This window comes from Macaca nemestrina, chromosome 7 (genome assembly GCF_043159975.1).
Source record: "Macaca nemestrina isolate mMacNem1 chromosome 7, mMacNem.hap1, whole genome shotgun sequence".
Lineage (NCBI taxonomy): Eukaryota > Metazoa > Chordata > Mammalia > Primates > Cercopithecidae > Macaca > Macaca nemestrina.
Window position 1 is genome coordinate 15,976,891 of NC_092131.1, and position 25,330 is coordinate 16,002,220.

Sequence of the window (25,330 nt, forward strand, 5' to 3'; positions counted from 1 at the left end):
TAAATATATTTTATATAATATATATATTTATATTTTATATAATATATTTTTATATATTTTATATATATATATATTTGGTAAAGCCAGAGGTCTTGAACTCCTGGACTCAAGTCATCCTCCTGCCTCAGCCTTTCAAAGTGCTGGGATTATAGGCATGAGACACCATACTCTGCTTAGAATGAATGGAAATTTATAAAAAGGAAGAGTAGGCTGGATGGTTTAGATGGAGGAGTCCAAAGGCCTCTCTGAAGAAATGACATTTGGGCTGGAACGGGAAAATGAGTTGATTTTAACTAAATAGAGTGGAAGATCAGAAGGAACAGTATGTGCAAGGGCTAGAAGGCAAAAGTGCCTCGAAGGCACTGGAGATGGTTGGATGTGGACTCTCTTTTGGAAGTAGAACCAACAGGTTTTGTGGATAGACTGGAAGTTAGAAAGCGGCAGAAACACAGTAAGACTGACTCCTAGCGTTGGCCACCACCGCACGTATCAACAGACATCTTCATCCTATTGTGAACCCTATTGTGGAGTCTCAGGGCAGGGTCGGAGACAGAGGAAGGGGGTGTTAGGGGTGAATCAAGGGGTGTCTATAACAGGCATTCTTTGGTACTAAAAGTCAGTGATTTTATATTAGGGCACTCTGTTAATAGTTGCTTCGTATTAGAGATATTTGTGTCTGTGATTTATTTCTCCTATTAGAAAGCAAACTATCTGAGGTCAGGATCTTATTATTCATTGAATTTCCAAAATGTCCAATGTCTTATCTTGTACATAGTTCTAACTCTTGTTTATCAATTATCAAATGACAATATTTGATTATATTCTATTCAATTCCATTCCATGCAGACTGAGCTGAGTGCAATAGAGAATGTACAAGGATCTCCAAGACCTGTTAATCCAATTTCTTACTTTAAAAATTTCTTTCTTCCTTTTTTTTTCTTTTTGTTTTGTTTTTTGAGACAGGGTCTTGCTCTGCCGCCCAGGCTGGAGCGGCATATTTGGCCTACATGGCAAGTGTAAACTATCTTGGAGAATGTTCTAACATTCTGAAAACCAGAGATCTAAGGTTTATATTCTATTTAGTACCAGAACGTCTGATTGGTGAGAAAAGTCCATTCTCTAGGAAACAGAGCTCGCCTACATGCTGGAGAGTTTTTAGACTCAAGCTAGGAGCAGAGACATTCTACAGTTATGGCATTTGGATGTTAAAAATGGGATGGCCTCATTTTCAGTGTTTTAAGAGAGGAAGTAGGCACAACCAGCACCTGGAATGGATTTCTTGAGTTCTCACATGATTTCCCTTTCCACAGCCGCTGTATGTGTCCTGCTGAGAACCCTGGCTGCAGAGACCAGCCCTTTACCATCTTGTACCGGGACATGGACGTGGTGTCAGGACGCTCCGTTCCTGCTGACATCTTCCAAATGCAAGCCACGACCCGCTACCCTGGGGCCTATTACATTTTCCAGATCAAATCTGGGAATGAGGGCAGAGAATTTTATATGCGGGTAAGAGGGAGTGGGGACTGGGGACACCATCTGTAACAGTGGCCTTGTGCTGTCTCTCCCAGGAACATGCTGAATGCAGGCAGGTAAGAGTGGAGCTAGGAGGGACAGGCATTGAGAGAGAAGAGTGGAGAGTGTGGTTCAAGGTCCTGGTTTCCACCACTTTCTGTGTAGTCTTACAAAAGATACTTCTCCTCCTGAGCCTCAGGATTCTCATCTGTGAAATGGGAAGTTAGGCCAAGACTCAATCTCAGGCCTCTTTTCTCCTAACATTCTGTTGGAGAGGCATTCACTTCTCCATTTTTCCACCCACCCATGTGACAAGTATTTCTTAAGTACCTACTATGCAGGCCAGGCACAGTGGCTGACGCCTGTAATCCCAGCACTTTGGGAGGCTGAGATGGTGGATCACCTGAGGTCAGGAGTTTGAGACAAGCCTGGCCAACATGGTGAAACCCCATCTCTACTAAAAAAAAAAAAATTAGCCAGGTGTGGTGGTGCAAGCCTGTAATCCCAGCTATTTGGGAGGCTGAGGCCGGAGAATCGCTTGAACCTGGGAGGCGAAAGTTGCAGTGAGCTGAGATCATGCCACTGCACTCCAGCCTGGGTGACAGAGCCAGACTGTCTCAAAAACAAAAAAACAAAACAAAACAAACAAACAAAACAACCTACCACGCACTTCTAGAAACCAAGGATACAGCAATGCAGAAAACTTCCCCAAATCCTTGCCCTCAGGGTACTTACTTTACAGAGAATGTGTTAAAGGTGTGGCTTGCAGACGTGGGCTCTATTAGACGTGGGCTCTATCAGCGTGGTCCAGCACAGTGGCCCCTGTGGCTCTTTAAAACTGAATGAATTAAATAAAATTAAAAATTCAGTTTTTTCAGGGCACTAGCCACATTTCAGGTGTTCAAAAGCCACACATGGCTACTGTATGAGACATCCTAGATACAAACATGTCTATTGCCATAGGAAGTTTGATTAGACAACACTGACTTACCCACATCAGCAAAAGGTTTTAAAGCAGACATGCTACAATATGTTTACTTTTTTTTTTTTTTGTAAATTGTATGCATCTAATACTGTGTCATTTGTATTATTGAGCTTCATATCCTGCAACTCTTGGGAGCGACCACCCCTCTTTAGAGACCACTGGCTGGCCGGGCGCGGTGGCTGACGCCTGTAATCCCAGCAGTTTGGGAGGCCAAGGCAGGTGGATCACCTGAGGTCGGGAGTTTGACACCAGCCTGACCAACATGGTAAAACCCCGTCTCTACTAAAAATATAAAAATTAGCCGGACGTGGTGGCGCACACTTGTAATCCCAGCTACTCAGGAGGCTGAGGCAGGAGAATCGCTTGAACTCAGGAGGCAGAGGTTGCAGTGAACCGAAATCTTGCCATTGCACTTCAGCCTGGGCGACAAAAGCAAGACTCCGTCTTAAATTAATAAATAGAGACCACTGGCTTAGAACAATGTTTTTCACATTTCAGTGTGAATTTGGGCACTTGCCCAGAAAGCAGATTCCAGAGCTCCCTCTCCAGAGAATCAATTTCGGAAGATGATGAGTGAGGCATAGGTGTAGTAATTTCCCAGTTTCCCGGGGCTGCTGTAACAAATTGCTACAAACTAGGTGGCTTAGCCAGTAGTGGTTGTTCCCGCCTATAACCCCAGCACTTTGCTAGGCCAAGGCGGGAGGATCATTTGAGGCCTGAAGTTTGACACCAGCCTGGGCAATGTAGTGAGACCCTGCCTTTACTTTAAAAAATAATAATAGTAAGGCTGGGTGTGGTGGCTCATGCCTGTAATCTCAGCACTTTGGGAGGCCAAGGTGGACAGATGTCAGAGCTCAGGAGCTCAAGACCAGCGTGGGCAACATGGCAAAACTCTGTCTCTACAAAAAAAAAAAAAGTTAGCCGGGCATGGTGGCAGGCACCTGTAGTCTCAGCTACCTGGGGCGGTGTAGTAGGGAGGTGGTTTGAGATGGGAGGATTGCTTGAGCCCAGGAGGTCGAAGGTGCAGTGAACTGAGATCACACCACTGTATTCCAGTCTGGGCAACAGAGGGAGACCCCATCTCTGAAAAACAATAAAAATAAAAACTTGGTGGCTTAAGGCAAAGGAAATTTATTGTCTCATAGTTCTGTAAGTCAGGAGTCTGAAATCAGTTTCACTGAGCTGAAATTCAGGTGTCAGCAGGGCTGTGTTCCCTTTGGAGGCTCTAGAGGAGAATCTGTTCCAAGTCTCTTCCAGCTTCTGGGGGCTGCCAGCATTTCTTGACTGTGGCTGCATCACTCCAATATCTGCCTCTGTGGTTACGCTGCCTCCTCTTCCTCTTCGGTGTGTATCAAATCTCCCTTTGTCTCCTTATATTGACACCTGTGAGTAGATTTAGGGACCATTCAGACAATCCAGATAGTCTCTCTGTCCAGATTCTTAATCACATCTGCAAAAACCCTTTTCCTTATAACAGAACAGGTTCCAAGGATTAGGACTTGGATCTCTTTGGGGGCTATTATTCAGTTTACTGCACCCAGGAATCTGTATTTCTAACAGATGCTGCTGTGATCCTCCAGGGTCACTGTGGGGAGCCATATTGAAAAGGACAGGTCCATGGGAGTTTATGTGCTTTCATTAGGGACTGGGCCCTATGAAGTCATGGGCCACAAAGCAGGAAGACAGAAATTGTCCGATAAGGCTGGCTTTCCAAGGGTCCATGCTGTCCAAAGCTGTGGGACCCTCCCCGGCAAGCCACTCAGTCATTCTAATGTGGGCTCTGGAGCCATTTCTTCTACAGTTTAACAATTTAACAATTGTGTGATGTGACCTAACCTCTCTGGACCTCTAGATGAGTGTTTACTTTAGGATTAGATGAGATCATCCACTTAGCGCCCTGTCTGGAATACTGTTTTTATCAAAGAAGCGGAGTTTGGTGGTGGGAGTGAAACAGTCAATGACTTTCTTTTTCTCACGCTGTTGGATCAAACCTGTGAGCACCTGGGTTACATCTCAGGTCAGTTCCCTAGGATTCACAGGCATGTTCCATTTCTATTGGACTGTCTCATTCTCTCACGTCAAAAGTCTGTGCTAGTTTAAATGGAAACTTCAATCTCTCTGTCTCTTACCCACTGTGAAGTTTCTCCCTGTCTCCTAGTTCAGAGCAGGCACGGGGTGTGGTTGGCCTCTGCCCTGCCCTCTTCTTACCCTCCCAGTAATGGTAGTGCTGGCCCTGGATCCTCCAGGGCTCACGGTGGAGGAGCAGGTGGTAGAAAGGGTAAGGTTGGGAGAGCGAGGCTCCTCCCTGATTGTTGCCATTGTAACCAGGCATTGGTGCTCCCTCAGGGGCAGAGACCCCAAAGCTGTGGCTTTCACAGGATGCTTTTTTGGGTCTTTTGGAGATTTGCCTGAGGACTTCACACTGACCAGTCCATGATATGGGCAGTAGGGCCTGTGCTTGGTCACTTGCTACTCCAAACCTCTCAGCCCCTAATTCTGGGGCTACGTCCCATACAGATGTTCCGTGGTGGTAGTGAGGTGGAGGGTGTCATGGCATCCTGGCAGCAGACCTTACACAAGGGCCTTTCAGGATGTCAACATCAGCTCCTTGCATTCCCCATTCCTCACTATGGTGTGCGGGCAGCTCAGGGCTCACACCTCCAGACTTCTCCTGGAGAGACTGGTACCACCTTCTGCATCCTTGAACTTCAGGGGTCTGCATTTCTGAGCAGTTTTTTTGTTTTTTTCTTGAAACCCCTCTTGATTGAGATGGAGGCTGGTAAGTGTGTTTAATAAAATATATGTAGAGTTGGGCACAGGGGCTCATGCCTGTAATCCCACCTACCCTGGAGGCTGAAGTGGGCGGATCGCTGGAGCCCAGGAGTTCAAGTCCAGCCTGGGCAACATAGTGAGACCCTATCTCTACAAAAAAAGATTTAAAAAAATTGGCCAGGTGTGGTGGCATGGCCTGTAACCACAGCTACCCTGGAGGCTGAGACGAGAAGATAACTTGAGTCCAGGAGTTCGAGGCTGCAGTGAGCTATGATTGTACCACTGCACTCCAGCTTGTGTGGCAGAGCGAGACCCTGCCTCTAAAAACAAAAACAAAAAAACAAAAAAGTATGTTTGTAGGCTGGAGGGGGTGACGGAATTAGGGAAACATCTGGCTTTGGATCACAACTTTGTAAGTCCTGTATAACCCCCAATAACTCCACATACAGCATCAGCAGCAAGCCGTGTATAGTACCTGTATGTGCCAGACACTATTCTAAGTGCTTTCTATACAGTAACCCTTTACTCTTCACAAGAATCCTATGATATAGGATGGTTTTATCCAGATTTTACAGACGAGAGCACTGGGGCACAAAGCCAAGCAACCTGCCCAACTAGTCTCACAACTAATAAGCACTGGGGCAGGATTTGAACTTAAACAGCCTGGCACCAAATATCTGTGCTGTTACACTTTTCTTTTAGGATGGGGAGGTATGTTTTACCTGCTCTTCCAGCTTCCGGGTCTCAGAAGAAATTGAGATCACAAGAAAAATCTAACATCCAGTTACAATAGAAAGTATTCAATAAATAGCAGTTACGATTGTATAGATACTGTTGTGGCAACTGCTACTGTTGCTGCTACTGTTGTAAGGAGGCTGTGAGCTGCTGGGCCATGAGGGCTTGGGAATGCTACCCAGGAGACTAGAGCATTGTGTGGGAGGTGGGGCTGGATGGCCGTCCAGGCTCTCACACCCTAAGATTCATTGATTTGATTATAAGCACATGGGAGGAGCTTCATCTCACCCCGCAGGCAAACCACACACACTCGCATGGACACACGCACACACTTATGCCCACATGCGTACATGTATGCACACACAAGCCCATTCATAAGCCTTACTGGCTGTCTGTCTCTCACTGAGCCCTAGAAAGAGGACTGATGATTGGCTCTGGTCAGGTGGCTTGGGGGTCATAATTAGGGCCAGAAGAAGGAGCAAGGTCATGGGGTTCAGACTGTGCCAAAGTGCACTTACTCCATGTCACACATGGATCAAGTGGCAGGGCCCATGGAAGCTGGCCTGCTGCAGCGTGGCTGTTTGCCACAGGTCAGACCATGCCATCCCACAAGCTGATTGGAACAAACCTGAGTGCATGTGGGATCAGGGCCAGGAAGACATAAGGCTGGTGGGCTGCTGGCAGCCGACGCCCAGCGTGGTCAAGTCCACTGGTGTTCAGTCATTCGTGTGCATTCTTCCGTCACCAGCATGCATTCAGCACCACTGTGTATGAGGCTTCAGGTCAGGCACTGAGCGCTGAGAAACAAACAGGATGTGGTCTCTGCCCTGGAGGAACCCACACACACCTTAGCGGAGAGGGGGAAAACAACCTAGCAAACACAACACAAAGTGGTGATTCTCGAGTCAAGACCCACGGGATGGTGAGTAAATGGAGAGGTACAGAGACCTTATCAGAGAGTGTAGTGGTTAGAAACATGATTTTTGGAGCCATAAAATCTAGTACCATGCAGTAGTTTTGTGGCCTTATGTAGTATCCCTAACCTACCTACAGCATAGGGTTATGAAGATTAATTAAGAGGTGTAGGAAAGGTTGTAGCCAGATGCCTGGCATCATAACCACCACCATCATCACTACCACCACCACCACCCTCCTCCTCCTCATCTTTTCACACCACCAAGGCTACTAATGCCCACGGGCTCTCGGGGGGTTATTTCATTAATGCCCTGGCTCTGCCCTAAAAGCTGAATGTGGAGGTGGCTGTCCTCAGCTCTTGTGGCAGGTACTTGAGCTCTTCCAGGTGCTTGTGGGTAGGGTGGACCCAGGTGGAGGCTGGACTCCCCAGCTTCTACAGTTACTTCCAAATGGGAGAGTCTAGGATTCCAAATGGGAGAGTCTAGGATTCTTTTGTACTCAGGAGAATTTACCAGGGGAGCCCAAAGGAACAACTTGGAAGTTTGCACTTGCCCCCTTCTCCCTTCCAGACCTTGGGCTCCGCAGATCTCCCTCCGGAGGGCTACCCCAGCTCAGGGTTCTCAACTCTTGGTCTTTGTTCACACAGTGAAAGCTGGTGAGATATTTGTATATGTAAAGGCTGCCAGCACTTCCTTGTGTGGCTTTACCCTCTGAAGTCCTGGCCCAGGGCTCAGGTTTCATAAGGGCTGACAAGGAAGTCCAAGCGATCTTCTGCATGAGGAGGTGCCAATCACGTGGATGCTGACGGGAACAGGAGGAACCAGTGCCAAGGGGAAATTGTGTGGCTGTCAGACTGCCAATAGCCTCATGGATAGGGGAGGTCCCAGCACCTGGCCTGCACCTGTCTGCCAGCCCCACCCTTGTCTTACCTGTGGTGGATTTTGGGGATGTTCAGAGCTTTATGGGGCGCCCTCCCTTTATGGAGACAGATAAAACATCTAGTGTAGCTGTAGACCAGCTGAGTTCCTTTATTTTGCAGAGACTGTTGCTTTCAGCTTCTGGACACAGGGTTGAGCTCTGCAGTGTATGGGAAGTGATTGTCCAGCCCATCCCTTTTCTCCCTCTCGCTGTTTCCTCTACCAGTGCCAATATCTGTCTCTTGCACTGACCGCGAGCATCTCTCATTAGGTCGGTGCTAGGAAGAAGTGAAACACACATCAGCCTTTTCTAATACCTGCTGTGCAGTGAAAAAAGCCTGGGGCTTGGGGTCAGAAAAACCCGAATGGAAGCTCTTGGCTCTGCCCAAGACTAGCTGGGTAACCCTAAGCAATTATTTAACCTCATGAGATCTCAGTTTGCTTACTCATAAAACGGGGAAGTAATGAGTCATACCTTCCATACAGCACTTAGAAAGGACAGCCAGGGCCCTCCACCTGGGTCCTGTGTTTTTAGATCAACACTTCTCAATAATTAATGTGCACACAAAGCCCTGGGGATTGTGTTAAGCTATAGATTCTGGCTCAGTAGATCTTAGCCAGGGCCTGAGATTCTTCATTTATAAGAAGCTCCCTGGCCGGGCGCGGTGGCTCAAGCCTGTAATCCCAGCACTTTGGGAGGCCGAGATGGGCAGATCACGAGGTCAGGAGATCGAGACCATCCTGGCTAACACGGTGAAACCCCGTCTCTACTAAAAAAATACAAAAAACTAGCCGGGCAAGTTGGCGGGCACCTGTAGTCCCAGCTACTTGGGAGGCTGAGGCAGGAGAATGGCATAAACCCGGGAGGCGGAGCTTGCAGTGAGCTGAGATCTGGCCACTGCACTCCAGCCTGGGTGACAGAGGGAGACTCCATCTCAAAAAATAAATAAATAAATAAAAATAAGAAGCTCCCTGGTGATGCCCATGCTGCTGGTCCAGGCACCACACTTTGGCAAGGCCTTTCAGGATTTTATGAGATTTTTTTTTTTTTTCCAGCTGGAGTCTCGCTCTGTCGTCCAGGGTGGAGTGCAGTGGTGCGATCTCTACTCACTGCAACCTCCGCCCCCCAGGTTCAAGCAATTCTTGTGCCTCAGCCTCCCAAGTAGCTGGGATTACAGGCACCTGCCAACATGCCCCACTAATTTTTCTGTTTTTAGTAGAGATGGGGTTTCACCATATTGGCCAGGCTGGTCTCGAACTCCTGGCCTGAAGTGATCCGTCCACCTCTGCCTCCTAAATGCTGGGATTACAGTTGTGAGCCATGGTGCCCAGCCATTTTATGAGGACTAAATAAGCAGATGTACATAAACATGGTTAGAAGAGTGCCTCACACATGATGAGTGCTCAACTGATGTCATTCCTCTCTGCCTTCCTCCTTGAAAGTTTTAGAAAAAGACTCAGTGGAGGAGAGAGTTCACGTGAAATTATTAGGACCACAGTGATCAGGTTGCAGAACGGTGAAGCTGGAGATGACTCTAGGGTGTCTAGAGGGGAACTCTTAAATTCCACCTTGCCCAGGCATCACCTAAAAATATACTGACCTAGAAAATCTTGGAATGGGCCCCTGGAATTGTTAGTTTTAAAAAAAAGTTCCAGTAGCTTTTGATGCCTTTTTTTTTTTTTTTTTTTAATTACTGATCTGGTCCAAACCCTCATTTTATTTTTTCTCAAACACGTTTTTTAAAACTTTTATTCTGCTTTCAAGGGTACATGTGCATGGTGGTCCTCTAGGTAAATGACTGTGTTGTAGGAGTTTGGTATACGTATTATGTCATCATCCAGGTAATAAGCACAGTACCCAGTGGGTAGTTTTTCGATCCCCTCCCTCCTCCTGCCTCCCACCCTGAAGCAGACCATGGTGCCTGTTGTTCCCTTCTTTGTGTCCATGTGTACTCAATGCCAAACCCTCATTTTAGAGATGAGCCCCAGAGAGGTGAAGTGACAGCCCTAAGCCATGTAGAAGGTTCAATCAATGATTCGTTCATCATTCAATATATATTTTCTGAACACCTTCTGTGTTCAAGGCACCATGCTGGGTTCTAGGGGGACTCAGTGGTGAAAAGCCTGACCCCAGTACCTGTTCTTACAGAACTCATAGCCTAGTGGGGGCCCAGATATCAGACATGGATCAGGTAGACAGTGTGGACAATCATGCGTAGTCATAAATGCTTTCCATCCTGTATAAAGTAGAGGCTGCAGCGGCAGAGGTCACAGGGGACCTGACTTAGATTGGGGAATCAGAGAAGGCTCCTCTTAGGAAGTGACCTTTCAGATGAGACCTGAAGGATTAGCAGAAAAGAGCCAGGTGGAGAGTGGGCAAAGCCGGGGAAAGAGTGTGGCACAGTTGAGGCACCGAGGGGGTACCAGCTTGACTGATGGAGGCAAGGGGAGTGTCCTGGTGGGGCTGCAGGGGCACCATGCAGGCTTTTTCTCACTGGTGTCCCCCGGTTCTGTCCACAGCAAACGGGCCCCATCAGTGCCACCCTGGTGATGACACGCCCCATCAAAGGGCCCCGGGAAATCCAGCTGGACTTGGAAATGATCACTGTCAACACTGTCATTAACTTCAGAGGCAGCTCCGTGATCCGACTGCGGATATATGTGTCGCAGTACCCATTCTGAGCCTCGGGCTGGAGCCTCCGACGCTGGCTCTCATCGGCACCAAGGGACAGGAGAAGAGGAAATAACAGAGAGAATGAGAGCGACACAGACGTTATGCGTTTCCTGCTGAACATTTCCCTGAAGAGTCAGCCCCGACATCCTGACTCTCACCTGTACTATTGCAGACCTGTCACCCTGAAGGACATGCCACCCCCAGTTCCTATGATGCAGTTATCAAAAAGTATTATCATTGCTCCCCTGATGTAAGATTGTTGGTGAATTTTCAAGGCCTTCAGTTTATTTCCATGTTTCTCAAAGAAAATAGATTAGGTTTGCGGGGGTCTGAGTCTGTGTTCAAAGACTGTGAACAGCTTGCTGTCACCTCTTCACCTCTTTCACTCCTTCTCTCACTGTGTTACTGCTTTGCAAAGACCCGGGAGCTGGTGGGGAACGCTGGGAGTAGCTAGTTTGCTTTTTGCCTACACTGAGAAGGCTATGTAAACAAACCACAGCAGGATGGAAAGGTTTGAGAATGTATTTCAAAACCATGTCTGGTATTTTCAGCCATAAAATAAGTTTGAGTTGTCCGTAAATTTGTATAACGGTTTAATCCTGTCTTGTTCATTTTGAGTATTTTTTAAAAATATGTTGTAGAATTCCTTCAAAAGGCCTTCAGACACATGCTATGTTCTGTCTTCCCAAACTCAGTCTCCTCTCCATTTTAGCCCAATGTTTTCTTTGAGGACCCCTTAATCTTGCTTTCTTTAGAATTTTTACCCAATTGGATTGGAAGGCAGAGGTCTCCAAACTGATTAAATATTTGAAGAGAGCTTGTGTTTGGTTCATTTTGACATCATAGATGATTCAGCATTTGGGGTTCTAGTTCTGTTTAAACCTGTTTATCATGTGCTTAGAAAGCTCTCCAGGGAGCTAGGGCATTATCTGTCACTCTGGCAAGTCGATGGAGGGGGGCAGTGGGGCAGAGAAATGGGGGTGGTGGGGAAGTTAGGGGGAGGCATCATCCCTGAGTCCTGTTTCATCTGATTTGAAAACAACCAACAATTCTTCTCTTATGTAGATTATTTCCAATGCTCCTGCAGAACAGGAATGTATTCAAGTTACTTTGAACCAGTGACCCTCGATCCTGGCTGCATAGAAGGATAACCAGTAGAACTTTGGAGAAAAGACTGATTCCCTGGGACATGCCCCCAGACACTCTGATGCCATTGGGCTTAGGTAGGGCCCGGCCATCATGATTTTTGAAAACTTGACTACATAGCCAGAGTCGAGAATGTATTGTTATAAATCGTAGAAAGAGAGGTGGACAGATGGGGCTGGAGACTTAGCTGCCTTACCTTCAATGTCTTTTCTGCTCATTGTAGGATTCATTATTCTTTTCCTGGTCAGGGCCTCTGGATATCCTTCAAATCTTAGAACCCTGGGCAGGGGCCAACCGACAGTCAACATTGCAAGTCACAGGAGGACAGGTTGGGATGGCTGTCTTTATGTCCCACCCCAGGAATCATCCCAAGGCTTCAGGAAAAAAGTGCACTCCCTGATAGCCAAGGTGGAGTCTACGGATCCATCTGAGGGTGCTCCCGTCCTACCTGTTGGTGAGATATTCGTTAAGGACCCACACGGTGCCTACCAGGAGTTGTGCCCTGGACCCCTAGTCTTAGTAGGCATTCCACAGATCCTTATGATATGGACAGGAGACAGAGAAATACTGGGTAGAAGAGGGTGGTTCCCTGGCAAAGGCTCCACCCTCAAGCCTGAATACCCGGGCCCTAAATGAGGACAGGTATTCCTGTTTTCATCCCTAAAAAGTTGCCTTTTGGCCTGCCACATCCCCTATCCTGTACCCATATACATCCTGAACCCCAGGCTCCAGGCTCCAGAAGCAGATGGGGAGACAAGAAGATGAGCAGACATGAATGGCAGAACAGCACGGCAAAGAAGGAGAGAAGAGAAGAGAAGGAACATTGGGAGGAATTCGGCTAGAGATGATCTGAAAATTGGCCGCTGAATGGCCAAACTCCAGGGGAAGATCATCTTCCCACTCTATCCCCTGTCCAGCTCCCCATCCATCCTACTTAGAGCCACCTCCACCACTCAATAAAACGCCTGCATTCATCCTGCAAATTCATGTGTGACCTGATTCTTCCAGGATGCTGGACAAGAGCTCGGGATATAGGAAGCTGTCATACTGGCCCTCTGCCCTTGCGAAAAGGGAGAGGGTCCACTAAGCTGGTTAATGCTTAAGCTGCCACAGATGGCAAGGCTGAAAGAATGCACTGTAACACGTGCCTACTTGGGCTTTGGAAGTCACAGACGCCCACCCCTAGATGCTGTCTTGGGACTGGGGCCCAAAAGTGCTCACCCTGGTTCCTGCACCTGCCTGTCTGCGTGCTCCCCTTCCCATAAGGGGTTTTAGCTTGGGGCAGATGAACAGAGAGCCACACCCCTGTTGCACATACTGTGAGGGGGCCAGGGAACTCTCCTGTTCCACTTAGTAGTATCTTAGGCCTTCAGTGGAAGGAAACAGCATGTTCCACTCCCTGTAGCATCCAAGAAGCTGCAAGTCCTCCCTCCTCACCCCTAGAACATTTCTCACACCCACACCACACACCTCACTTTGCTGTTGGCTGTGGTTATTTTTTTCCTCTAACTAAGCATATCTAAACCATCCCTAGTTGTGGTTCTTCAGTCAGGGTCAAGTGGTGTTAGCAATCACATCAGCAACAAATGGCTCAGGATGCTCTGGTTTCAAAGCTCAGAAAACAGAGGGTGATTCCCTTGGGACTCACTCAGCTCAGCTCTCCGAAGAGCAAAGGCCAGAAGGCAGCAGTGAGCCTGGGTCCTGGCTGTGTCAGGAGACTCAGGTGCTGGGAAGAAGTGTGGAAACAGAAACGCTGAAGGTTTGTGTGAGCTTTGCACCGAGCACCTCTGAACCACTGCCTCTGGGCTCAACAGAACACGGGTACGTTTCCATGAACTTCTCAAAAAGAAGGCTGGGAAGCTTTCTGTCTTGATGATTTGAGGACCCACCGGTTTCAGAGGTGCCACATTTGGAACCAGATCCGAGTCTCTAAGGTTTGTGTTTTATTTGTTCGTATCAAAATGTGGCTTCCTGCTTCTAAGAAAAGAAGCACAGAGAGGCTCATAAAAGCAGCCTCCAAGGGCTTCTTGGACCTCAGATTGCTCTTTCAAAACATGGTCTGATGAGTTCAGTGTAAATGCATCAGAGGCATGTGGGATCCATTTACCTTAAAATACACTTGGGCCTAAAAATTAAGAGAAAAACAGTCCAGGGCAAAGTGTACACTGCAAAGTTAAACTCCAAACATTTGGGAAACAGTTGTAGGGGCTGCTGGAACCCCAAATGCTACTTGCTTCACCTACCTTGGGAATCATCAAATGTTATTTTTTGCACAAGATTGGGGATGAGTCTGCTCTCTGATCCCAGTGCTATGCTCTGCTGTGCAGTTCCAAAGGGGCGGCTGTTTCCTGGACCCTGAGATCTCCAGGCTCCCCGTGTCTCCTCCTTGTCAGCTTTGCCCTATCCAGGAGCTGGGCTGAGAGCTTGTCAAGTGACCCCTGCTTTGTACCACTCCATCAGGTCCTGAAGAATGAAAGGTACCAAGGTGGAAGGGGCACAGATTAAGAGCAGGGACACCTGCAAAAGCTCTCGTGTTACCACCTCATCTTCCAACTTTCATATGAGTGAAAACGTTAATTCAGTTGCTTCTAATTCTGAAGTTTTGTGATTCCTTGAAATGTACTTTGGGGATGACAGCCAGCATTTCCATTTCACTGCAATTTCAGAGTTTTGCAGTGGTTTGCCAATCATAACACTTTCTAATTGGCACAAAATCCACCTACCTGTTGCCTCTCAGCCTTGGGTAACATACTTAGACACTTTCTTAGGTAAATCTTGGCCCTTGGGGTGTTATTTGCCCAGATGGTAAAAACATTTAAGTAGGTCTGATTATTTCATTTTCAGTGGTTTCAACGCATTTTTGTGGCCTGGGTGTTTACCGTAATGTGCCTAAGTTGTTCATTCTGAGCCAACGGGTTCACCCACAGAGAGAAGACTTGATGAAGGAGCTCTTCTCCACTCCCCTCTTGCCAGATGAAATCCTGTTTGCAAAAGGTCTTTGTCTTGAGAGGATCACATACTTTGGTTGAGAATCCACTTTGGTTAAGCCGGTTGCTGGATTCAGAGACATGAACAGGATAGACAGTCCACCGATAACTTTATAATAACACCTTTAATAACTTTTTAATAACTTTAAATAACTTTTTAATAACTTTAATTTAAAAGTTAATTTAAAACTTTAATAACTTTTTAATAATACCTTTATCCAAGGATTTATGCAGCATACAAGACAAAACTGGAATATAATGTCGTAGGTGCAGTAGCAGGGTCAACAAAACTTATTTTAGTTAGATTTTAAAAATTATTAAGATATCTATTTTATATAAGAAAAATTCTTAGGAACATTTATAGACGTGTTTGAAATTTAGAATAAATTGTTTCTGCTTAGAATTATTAAATACTTTGAAACACTAATAAATGCTAGATAAACTTTTTCTTTTTGATACAATTTGTGTTTACTTTAAATGCAATATTTTCTTATCTGAAAAAAAAAGTGAGCACTTAGCAAATCTCTTCATTATTTTGGAATTGGCCAATGCTCATAAACTACAAACAAATACACAGATTGTTCCTTGTGCTGATATTTTTGTTTTCAAATTTCTTAGTCCTGTTACTTAACAAATGACTGATATCTTTGTTGGAATCCCTGAACATAGCTAAAAGATGCTTTTTTTTGTTTGTTTTTTAATAACCAAGAGGCTCCAAGACAAAGGAGTGCACAGAGGCAAAATTTATTACTTTGGTAGCTTTTGCTGGCATGAAAGCCTCAAGTTAGAATGTCTGACTTACTAATGGTTCTTAATAATGAGTCTTAGCCAGCAGCCATCAGAGAAATAAATCATTAAAGTGAAAAAATAGGTGTCAATACAGGAATGATCTACTGAATTGCCATTATTGGTGTTCTTTCAGAGGGGAACTGCATGTTGACAGGCAGTGACTTTTTCAGGAATTTGGAATATTCTTGAGCAATAATGTAAAGATGAAGGCAGGGGGGCCAGGCACAGGGGCTCATGCCTGTAATCCCAGCACTCTGGGAGGCTGAAGTGGGCAGATTACTTGAGGCCAGGAGTTCGAGACCAGCCTGGCCGATATGGTGAAACCCGTCTCTACTAAAAGTATAAAATTAGGTGGGAGTGGTGGCACACACCTATAATCCCAGCTACTCAGAGACTGAGGCAGGAGAATTGCTTGAACCCAGGAGGCAGAGGTTGCAGTGAGCCGAGATTGCACCACTGCATTTCAGCCTGGGTGACAGAGTGAGACTCTGTCTCAAAAAAAAAAAAAAAAAAAAAAAAAAAAAAAAAAAAAAAAAAAAGATGAAGGCAGGGTAAATTGTACACACATGCAAATACCAGTGTCATGATACCTACTTATTAGGATTTGAGAAATTAATTAATATTGATTTAAGGCCACAGAGTCATTGGATCACTTGATTCTGTTTAAAATAAGTTTTCGTTTGGAGAGGATTGTTTTGGTTTCAACCTGTTCCTTTTTTCTAAGTCTTCCTTTCCAATCTTCTACTCAGAATGAATTTAACATTGCAAAACTGGCTTGTATCACAATAGCTACTGTGCTTTAAAATAGGGTAGGTGCTTTGGGATCTTTGGAGTTTTAATGTACGAACCATTCATAATTTATCCCTCAAGCGAGTGTGGATTGTTTTATTTGTGAATGTTCTACATCTCCTCATCTGAAAACTTACCAAAAAAGGCATCACTGAGATAAAGCAGGGACCCCTTTTAGGGGCCTCCTTCCCCCACTCCCCAACAAGCATGGAAATAAAGCAAAATCTTGAGTTTCTGCAAGGGAAATTCCAGGCACCCAGCTAGCCCTGAGAAGTAAGGAGCAACTTGATAAGCAAGAAGGTAATAGTAGCTTAAAACAATAGTCAGGGAAGTTAGAGTTGTAGAAACTAAAGGTAACATCTTAACATATATCCCTGAGTTGTTTTCAGAAACCCAGACCCCTACCAAATGGATCCCCTGGCATGCAGACCTCAGATAAGGGAGAACTGAGGACTGAATTCTGACCTCTGTTCTTTATTCTGGCTTTTTTTTTTTTTCTTTTGCCAGGGTCTGGCTCTGTTGCCCAGGTTAGAGTGTAGTGGCGTAATCACAGCTCACCGCAGCCTCGACCTCCTGTCCTGTGATCCTCCCATCTCAGCCTTTCAAGTAGCTGGGACTACAGCCACGTGCCACCATGTCTGGCTAATTGTTTACTTTTTTTTTTTTTTTTTTTTGTAGAGATGGGGTCTGGGGTCTCGCTTTTTTGCCCAGGCTGATCTTGAGCTTCTGGCATCAAGTGATCCTTTCACCTTGGCCTCCCAAACTGCTAGGATTACAGCTGTGATCCACCATGCCTGGCCTCCATTCTTTGTTCTAAACTTTTTCCTGAAGGACCTGGAGGAAGTCACACCCACGGGCCAGACCCCACACTCTTTTCTGCCGTACTCAAGTCTTTTGACAAAGCTTCCCTTCTTTGCAAATAAAATTTTTGAATCCACCTCGGACCTTGTAAGCCCCCAACTCCAAGCTATCTCACCTTTTTAGGCCAAACCGGTATATAACCTCCATGTATCAATTTACAATTTTGCTTGTAACTTCGCTTTCCTGAAGTTTACCCTTGCCTTTAGAAACCCCTGCTTGTAAGCCATTGGGAAGATCAGGTCTTAGGCGTGAGCTGCTCAATTCTCCTTGCTTGGTGTCTCGTAAATCAATCCCCTTCCTTCTTCCACTAGAAAACCTTGATGTGAACGTTTGGCCTTACTGCGCTGGGCAAGCCGACTCCAGTTTTGTTTGGTAATATCATCGAAACCAAGCTATGATATATGTAGATACCTTAGATCTTTATGGTGATGCTGTAACCTCATAGTTTTGTTTTGTCTTATTTTGTTTTGTTCTAGTTCCACTTTTAAAAAGATCTCATGGAGGTTTCTGCCCCAAGGCTGGCATTTCCACACAGCCAGTCTTTCTAAGCCAGTCTCTCCATACCAGTCTTTCTAAGAAGCAGCCCTATGGGCCAGTAACAGTTACATTTTTGTTGAGCAAAGGCATTATTAAAATCATCATCTACATCTCTCAGTAAAACCATAGTTAGTCAGGGAGATCTTTTCAACTTAGAAGTCATACAGAGAGGTAGACTCCTTTGCTTCTGGCCTTTTTTCTTTTTTTTTTTTTGGTCTGTTGGAACTTTGGAATGTGTTATCTTTTTAGGGACTTCAATGCGATTAAAAAAAAGAATCCGGGACATCATTTTTCACCATAAAAGCTGGGATTTTTTATCAGTAGGTGGTGAAGAGTTCCCAGGTGTACTCCAAGAAGTTTTGGAACAATAAGGCACACCAAAAAGAAGCAGGCTGCCTCATTTGGCGTGACTGCAGGGATGGGGCAGGCCGCAGGGAGGAGAGGAAGTGGCTCCTTCCAGCAAATGCTGAGCCAAGGCGCCCTGTGCTGCTCACACTTGATCTGCAGCGGCAGGAGGCTTCCATCCTGGGAAATCGCCTCAAGGCTGCTCTTGATCTTAATTTTCACCAGATTTCCCTCAGCTCCACTCCACTCCTTTGCCGGTTCAACAAAGACCAACAAACCTGTTGATGGCTGAGGTGAAAACTAAGAGGAGGTGGAGATGTGGCTGATTCTCTTTCTCTTTCTCTTCCTCTTCCTCCCCGGGTCAAACTCTGAATCCATGCTTTCCTTTTTTTTTTGAGACAGAGTCTCACTCTGTCACCCAGGCTGGAGGGCAGTGATGTGATCTCAGCTCAGTGCAACCTCCATCTCCTAGGCTTAAGCAATCCTAACACCTCAGCCTCCCAAGTAGGTGGGAACACAGGTGCCTGCCTGGCTGATTTTTTTGTATTTTTGGTAAAGATGGGGTTTTGCCATGTTGCCCAGGCTGGTCTCAATCTCCTGAGCTCAAGTGATCTGCCCACCTCAGCCTCCCAAAGTGCTGGGATTACAGGTGTGAGCCACCACACCCAGCCTATAATTTAAGACCAACTGTTTAAAATTAGTTAAAATTACAAAATTGAGTTGCTGAGTCAGATGCAATGCATATATATATATATATATATATATTTTTTTTTTTTTTCCCCCAACAATATGGTTTCACTGTCACCCAGGCTGCAGTGCAGGTAGCCCACTGCAACTTCTGCCTTCCAGGCTCAAGTGATCTTTCTGCCTCAGCTTCCCAAGTAGCTGGGATTACAGACACCCACCACCAGGCCTGGCTAATTTTTGTATTTTTAGTAAAAACAGGGTTTCACCACGTTGGCCAGGCTGGTCTTGAACTCCTGACCTCAAGTGATCCACCCGCCTTGGCCTCCCAAAGTGCTGGGATTACAGGCATCAGCCATCATGTCCAGCTCCTGTTTACTTCTGCATAAGAGCTGGTGACGCCTTTGCTTCCCTCCACTTCCTCCTCTTGTTTCTTCCCCTGCCTCTCTTCTCTCTCTTCTTTCTTTCTCTGCACTGGCCCACCTTCCCCTTCACCTGTTCTCCATCCCAAAGTTGCAAGGTGGTAGTCAGGGTTAGGTCCTGTCCAATGAAAGCAAAGCTGGGTCCAAGGGACAAAGTACAAAGCTTTTTATGCATTATTACTTCTCCCTTAAATTCCTCTTTTCTTCTCTCCTAAGCACACAGAAGCAGTCTCTAGAACATCTCTTCCTGAGCAAAGTCACAGCTTTTTGTTATTGTTGTTACTTGCCCTCTTCCTGTTCCTGCTTTAAAAAAGAAAGTAGCTGTATCCACTTATGTGAACATGGTACTTTCTTGTGGCTGTTCTTCTGAAGACTCATTCTCCGGGTTCTTTTTGATATCCAGTCTCTCCATCCTAGAATCAATTTCCTTCATTCCAATAGCCCTTGTTAGAGATCCAGGCTACCCCCACTCATTCCCAAACATGGACTTCCAGACATCTTTCCAGCACTCCCTTTGTCCCACTCCATTATGGTATCCAGTGGCTTGACATGATGCTTCTGTTCTTCATGTAATCTAGAGCAGAGAGGCTGGGAAAAACTGAAGTCTCTTTAAACACAAGACAGTGCACAGTCTCCAGAGGCCACAGTCTCTTTGCCAGTCACAAAGAACCCCTAATTGCTTTGTAAAATGTAGTCCATCCCTCTTTACAGATTCACAGATTACAGAGTTATTCATCCAAATAATTTCCACATACTATATAAAGGGTTTCACGGACAGTAGCCTTGATTCAGATCAACCTGTATCTCTGCAACCCTCACTACAGACCACTTTTTCACAGTGGAGTTGCTATTTGGCTATGGCTTAAAGGATGACCCAGAATTCCTCAAGCATAGAGAGAGGGGAAGGGCACTAAGAAGACAAGTGTCCTTGGAACAGAGGATACAAGGATGTGTGTATGGCAGGAAGGGATTAAAGTTGAGGCTAGATTATTCAGAACACTATTCTAGCTGAGTTTGGACTTCTTTTTTTTTTTTTTTTTTTTTTTTTTTGAGACGGAGTCTCACTCTGTCGCCCGGGCTGGAGTACAGTGGCCGGATCTTAGCTCACTGCAAGCTCCGCCTCCCGGGTTTACGTCATTCTCCTGCCTCAGCCTCCCGAGTAGCTGGGACTACAGGCGCCCGCCACCTCGCCCGGCTAGTTTTTTGTATTTTTTTAGTAGAGACGGGGTTTCACCGTGTTAGCCAGGATGGTCTCGATCTCCTGGCCTCGTGATCCGCCCGTCTCGGCCTCCCAAAGTGCTGGGATTACAGGCTTGAGCCACCGCGCCCGGCTGAGTTTGGACTTCATACTGTGCAGGTCAGCATTTCACAGAAGACTAGCCCATGAAGATGCTAATCAACGCTCCAAGATCAAGGAACTCACTTGTTTAATAAGTTGGGGAATTTGAATGCTGAATCCCCTTTTCAAACAGTCACAGTTGATTTTAGAAAATTGAAGCCTCTGAGAAGTCCTGCAATGAAAAGGAAACCTGCTTAATTTCATATAAAGGTTAATCCAACTTTTTTTTTTTTTTCAAGGAAATGATTTCCCCCCTTTCCCAGCCCCCCTACTCCCCATAACAACTATTAACATCTCCAGGAACAATTTTCCTTGGAGTCTGGAATTGCTGCTGTCTGCTATGGGAAGCTGTGGTGAGGTTTTAATTTTGTTTCCATCTTTTATTAGGGAAAACACATCATCTTGTTTTCCACTTTGGAAATGGTATATGGAGGGAGGGGAGATGAGAGTTAAGAAAAATAATTGCAGTTGTTCACATAAGAAACATTATTCCTAAAGTGATCTTTCTAAAGAGTAAGGCTGACTAGGTCCTTACTTAGAACTCTACTGACATTCCGTCTGCCCACAGGCCCACAGACTAAGTTTCAAACTCCTGAATAAGATTGACAAAACCTTCCGTGATCTGGTTCCTGCTTGATTCTCCAGTTCCAGCTCCTACCACTTTCCCCTCCTTTAGAACACATTCTTGAAGAAACAAACACATCCCCGACAAACCAGAATGGCTGAGGTACTCCCTCCAGCTGCTCCTGTCTGAGCTCTTCTCATTGGCTGGAATGCAGTTCTTCTCTTTGCCCACTTGGCAAATACCTATTTATCTTTCAACAGAGATCAGCCTCTCTAGGAACTTTCCAGAGCCATCCCTGACCTGTGTGGTCTGTGCAGCCCACCAAGCCCCCACCCCTGTGTAGAGGGAGTCACTCCTTTTGTATTACCAGTGCCCCTGTGGTGTAGTTTCCACCTGGGGTTCTAAAATGCAAACTCCAGCATGGTACTATTTGTGTGTTGTTCATAATGTAGACTTACAGTCTCGCACAGTGCCTGGCCCATAGTAGGTGGTCAGTGTCAGTAGGTTGAGCAGAATGCAATGATGGGAAAATGCAGAGAAGGGGAAAGCTTCAAGAGAAATGGAATAGGTGGAATCAATAGGTCTTGGTGATTGATTGGGTATGGAGGTTTAGGGAGCCAAAGGACACCCTGAGTGGGCTAAAGACCTCAGGAGGAAGAGTTTTGGTAGAAGGGAAAGGTGAATGTCATTTTAAACTTGCTTCTTTTTTAAAATTTTTATGTTTTGTTAAGGTAATACTTACATACAGTTAAATGGATAGATCTTAACTACACAGTTTGACAAATGAAACATGCTGAATTGAAGATGGCCACATTTGGGTGAAGGTATTGTGAAGATGGCCAGCAGTGTGTATCAAAGCACAGAGTCTAGTGCTACAGACTGAGCTCTGGGGTCCTTGTGGGAAGTGACACTGGGTGCAGATGAGGCGACCCCCTGCAGTGAGAAGCTCCAAATATCCCAGTACCCCGAGGTGGCTCCAGATACTGGGATATTTGGATCTCTCTCACTAATCACTAGGATGTTTTCATCTTCCTTTGGCTGTTTTCTGCTTTTGTTTTGGCTGGGCTGGGCTTCCCTCTTGTTGTTTGGGCTGTTAAAGGATTAGAAACTATGCTGGAGAGTGCAAGGGACACGGAATGGGATGGCCACAGTTAATTGGGAACATGTGTAGAGGACCCACACTTTGATCCGCATGACCACGCTTATGAAAGCAGTTTCTTCATCCACTCACAGGGAGTCAGTCCATCACTTCCTGAGTGAGTGACAAAGTTCCTATCCCTGGTGACTGGGGCCACCACACACAACAGATGAGGAAAGAATTCTAAGATAAACAAAAATGACTCATAGCATAATATGAAAACTGAAACATGCATTAACCAAGCTATCTCTGCATCCTGAAGCAGCAGAGTCTTTTGCTAAAGAACTCATTAGGCAAATAAGTGTTCTCAGTTGGAGGTTAGCAATCATTTGGCTCAAAGTATACTGCATTTAATTAAAATGTACAGGAAAAATTCTCCTGGCCAGAGGAGTTATGGTGATGTGAAGGAAGATCTCTGTCTGAAGTCTAGACATCTTTGGTTCTTTATCCAATTCTCTCTGCTATGTGACCTAGGGCAAGTCATCTGGCCTCTCTGAGCCTCAGATCCTTCTTTGGTAACCTGCAGAAGATGTCGATGTCAGCCGGACGTGGTGGCTCACGTCTGTAATCCCAGCACTTTGGGAGGCCGAAGCAGGCAGATCATGAGGTCAGGAGATCAAGACCATCCTAGCTAACACTGTGAAACCCCGTCTCTACTAAAAATACAAAAAATTAGCCGGACGTGGTGGCGGGCGCCTGTGGTCCCAGCTACTGGGGAGGCTGAGGCAGGAGAATGGCGTGAACCCGGGAGGCGGAGCTTGCAGTGAGCCAAAATCGCACCGCTGCACTCCAGCCTGGGCGACAGAGCAAGACTCTGTCTCAAAAAAAAAAAAAAAAAAAAAAGAAAGAAAAGATGTCGATGTCAACCCTGAATCCTGTATTTACTCAACTTCTCAACAAATATTCTTGGTTGGGAGTGGTGGCTCATGCTAGTAATCTCAGCACTTTGGGAGGCTGAGGCTGGTGGATTGCTTGAGGCCAGAGGTTTGAGACCAGCCTAGGAAATACGGTGAAACCCCATCTTTACCAAAAAAAAAGAAAAAAAAAGAAAAAGAAAGAGAAGCAGAAGAAGCAGAAGGAGGAGGAGGAGGAGGAGGAAGAGGAGGAAAGAATCAGCCAAGCATAATGGTGCATGCCTGTGGTCCCAGCTACTCAAGAGGTTGAAGTGGGAGGATCACTTAAGCCCAAGAAGTTGAGGCTGCAGTGAGCCATGATGGCACCAATGCATTCCAGCCTGGGCAACAGAGCAATACCCTATCTCAAAAAACAAACAAACAACAACAACAAAAACCCAAATATTCTTTAAGCTTCCACTCTGTTCTGGGCACTGAGCTGGTTAAATATCCCTGCATGAACAATTTCTTGCTCTGGTCCCTGCCCAAACAGCTGTTACTCCCAACTCAAAAGCATGGCTCTGTTCTTTACGCAAACTTGGAAAAGTGGGCTGGGTACCACTCTGGTTCTTTATAGGAATTTTGTTGTGGTTCAGGTGACTGGACATCATAGTGCCAATCTGTTGCCAATAGTGGAAGGAATGCTGGGATTGGAGTTGAATAGACCTGGATTTAGGTCTCAACCCTGCCACTTACTAGTTTGTGACCTGGACTAATTTACTGAGGTTCTTTGAGCCTCACTTTTCTCATCTGTTAAATGGGGATAATAATACCTCCTCCAGTTTTTTTGAGAAATAAGGTGATGTGTGTGGAGGTGCTTGGTGTCTTTCTTCCTTGTTATCTGAGCAAGCAGCTGGTACCCCTACATCTTTCTTCACTTCAAACTTACAAGCCATTCACCCAAGCCACGACTCGGTTTATAAATGGTTCCTGGAACTTGGGGGACAAAAGTGACCCCACTTCAGCATTCCCTCAGTGCTTTCCTCTCATTGCATTTCAGAGAGATTTGAAATCAGACCCATTTCCTGGCCACTATTTACAAACTGGGAAGGGAGTCTCTAGCAACATTTTCCCTCTGGAAATGCACTATGGGTGTACCAGGGAGGTAATTTTAATTATATTTTGTTGAGAATGCTTCCAGAAAAGTATAGAATATAGTCCATGACAACTGAAAGGATCTAGAAATTCCGTCATGAGGGACAAATGCCTTTACAATGAGGACTCTGAGGTTGGAGTTGGGGATTGACTAGCTTCAGGGAAGGCTGGGAGTGAGTGGCAGATTGGCAGATGGGTCTCTTGCTTGATCTACCTTTGGTCTAGTGCTGTTTCTCATAAACCACAAGATCTTTCCAATCCTAAGCTGTTTTAACTACTTGTATCTCAAGTGATCTAAAAACAATTGGCTTAATCCACAGGGCTCTCCTTGCCTTTTTGTGTTGAAGGATATTCCCTAATTTAGACCACTTCTGTGACCTTTCAAGGTAGGGTAAACTCTGGTGGCACTAGGGACAGCAAAAACCACAAAGAGGCCAGGATATGTGGCCACTCAAATGAGAGTTTAGATAGAATAAGCACCATTGGAAAAGGATGGAGAGACTCCAGAGGCCTTGGTGGAAGAGGGACTGCTGCCTCTTCAGTCTAAAGACCTGTGGTGCAGAGAGGGTTCCCACATGGCACTCTGGGCTTTGACATTAATTAGGGTCATGAACAAACAGCCACAATATAGACAGCTCTGGGGACAGGGGAGGCAATTGTTAGTGACACCACATGAGGCCTCCCAGGCACAGCTCTCTCTCCTCCCTATCTTCCTTTTTCCTTCCCTAAACTTACTTTTTTTTTCTTTTTTTTTTTTGAGACAAGGTCTCACTTTGTCACACAGGCTGGGGTGCAATGGCGCGATCTCAGCTCATTGTAACTACTTCCGCCTCCTGGGTTCAAGCAATTCTCGTGCCTTGGCCTCCCAAGTAGCTGGGACTACAGGTGTGCACCACCATGCCCAGCTAATTTCTGTATGTTTTAGTAAAGACAGCGTTTCACCATGTTGGCCAGGCTGGTCTCAAACTCCTGATCTCAAGTGATCCACCCACTTCAGCCTCCTGAAATGATGGGATTATAGGTGTGAGCCAGCATGCCTGGCCCCTAAACATATCTTGAATACCTTTTATATGCCAGGTGCTAGAGCCTTAACCCTGACCCCAAAGAACTGGTGATTTTCCCTCCCTTGTCTCTCTTCAAAAAACTCATCTGTCTTTCATGTTCATCTCTCCACCGTTTGTCCTTCCTTCTGCTTCATCTTTTTTTCTCCTCTCTCATATGTCTTTGTTT

The 25,330-nt window shown here is 45.8% G+C and overlaps 2 protein-coding genes and 1 long non-coding RNA gene across 12 annotated transcripts in view; 2 read left to right on the top strand and 1 right to left on the bottom strand.

Annotated features, from left to right (window-relative positions):
- The window catches only part of LOC105467549 (fibulin 5), a 79,012-nt gene extending 67,686 nt beyond the window's left edge, over window positions 1-11,326 (top strand). For 2 of the 3 annotated variants that reach the window (XM_011717222.2, XM_011717221.2), the window contains exons 10-11: window positions 1,311-1,506; window positions 10,357-11,326. In XM_011717222.2, coding sequence (XP_011715524.1) covers window positions 1,311-1,506; window positions 10,357-10,518 — 358 coding nt within the window. In that variant the 3' untranslated portion in view covers window positions 10,519-11,326. Of the gene's footprint in view, window positions 1-1,310; window positions 1,507-6,752; window positions 7,697-10,356 lie in introns of those variants that run through there. The other variant, XM_071099710.1, reaches the window with a different exon arrangement.
- Window positions 3,561-25,330, bottom strand: part of LOC105467548 (uncharacterized) — a 143,227-nt gene continuing 121,457 nt past the window's right edge. The window contains exons 4-9 of one of the 8 annotated variants that reach the window (XR_011625627.1): window positions 20,494-20,581; window positions 14,536-14,710; window positions 11,853-14,119; window positions 7,849-8,114; window positions 6,633-6,801; window positions 3,561-3,880 (exon numbers count right to left, since the gene is read on the bottom strand). This is a non-coding gene — a long non-coding RNA (uncharacterized lncRNA). Of the gene's footprint in view, window positions 3,881-6,590; window positions 6,802-7,688; window positions 8,115-11,852; window positions 14,120-14,535; window positions 14,711-20,493; window positions 20,582-25,330 lie in introns of those variants that run through there. The other 7 variants (XR_011625628.1, XR_011625626.1, XR_011625631.1 and 4 more) reach the window with 7 other exon arrangements.
- Window positions 13,503-25,330, top strand: part of LOC105467547 (tandem C2 domains, nuclear) — a 128,725-nt gene continuing 116,897 nt past the window's right edge. Inside the window, exon 1 of the transcript XR_011625625.1 lies at window positions 13,503-13,590. The gene's annotated coding sequence lies outside the window, so the exon portion shown is untranslated. The remainder of the gene's footprint in view (window positions 13,591-25,330) is intronic.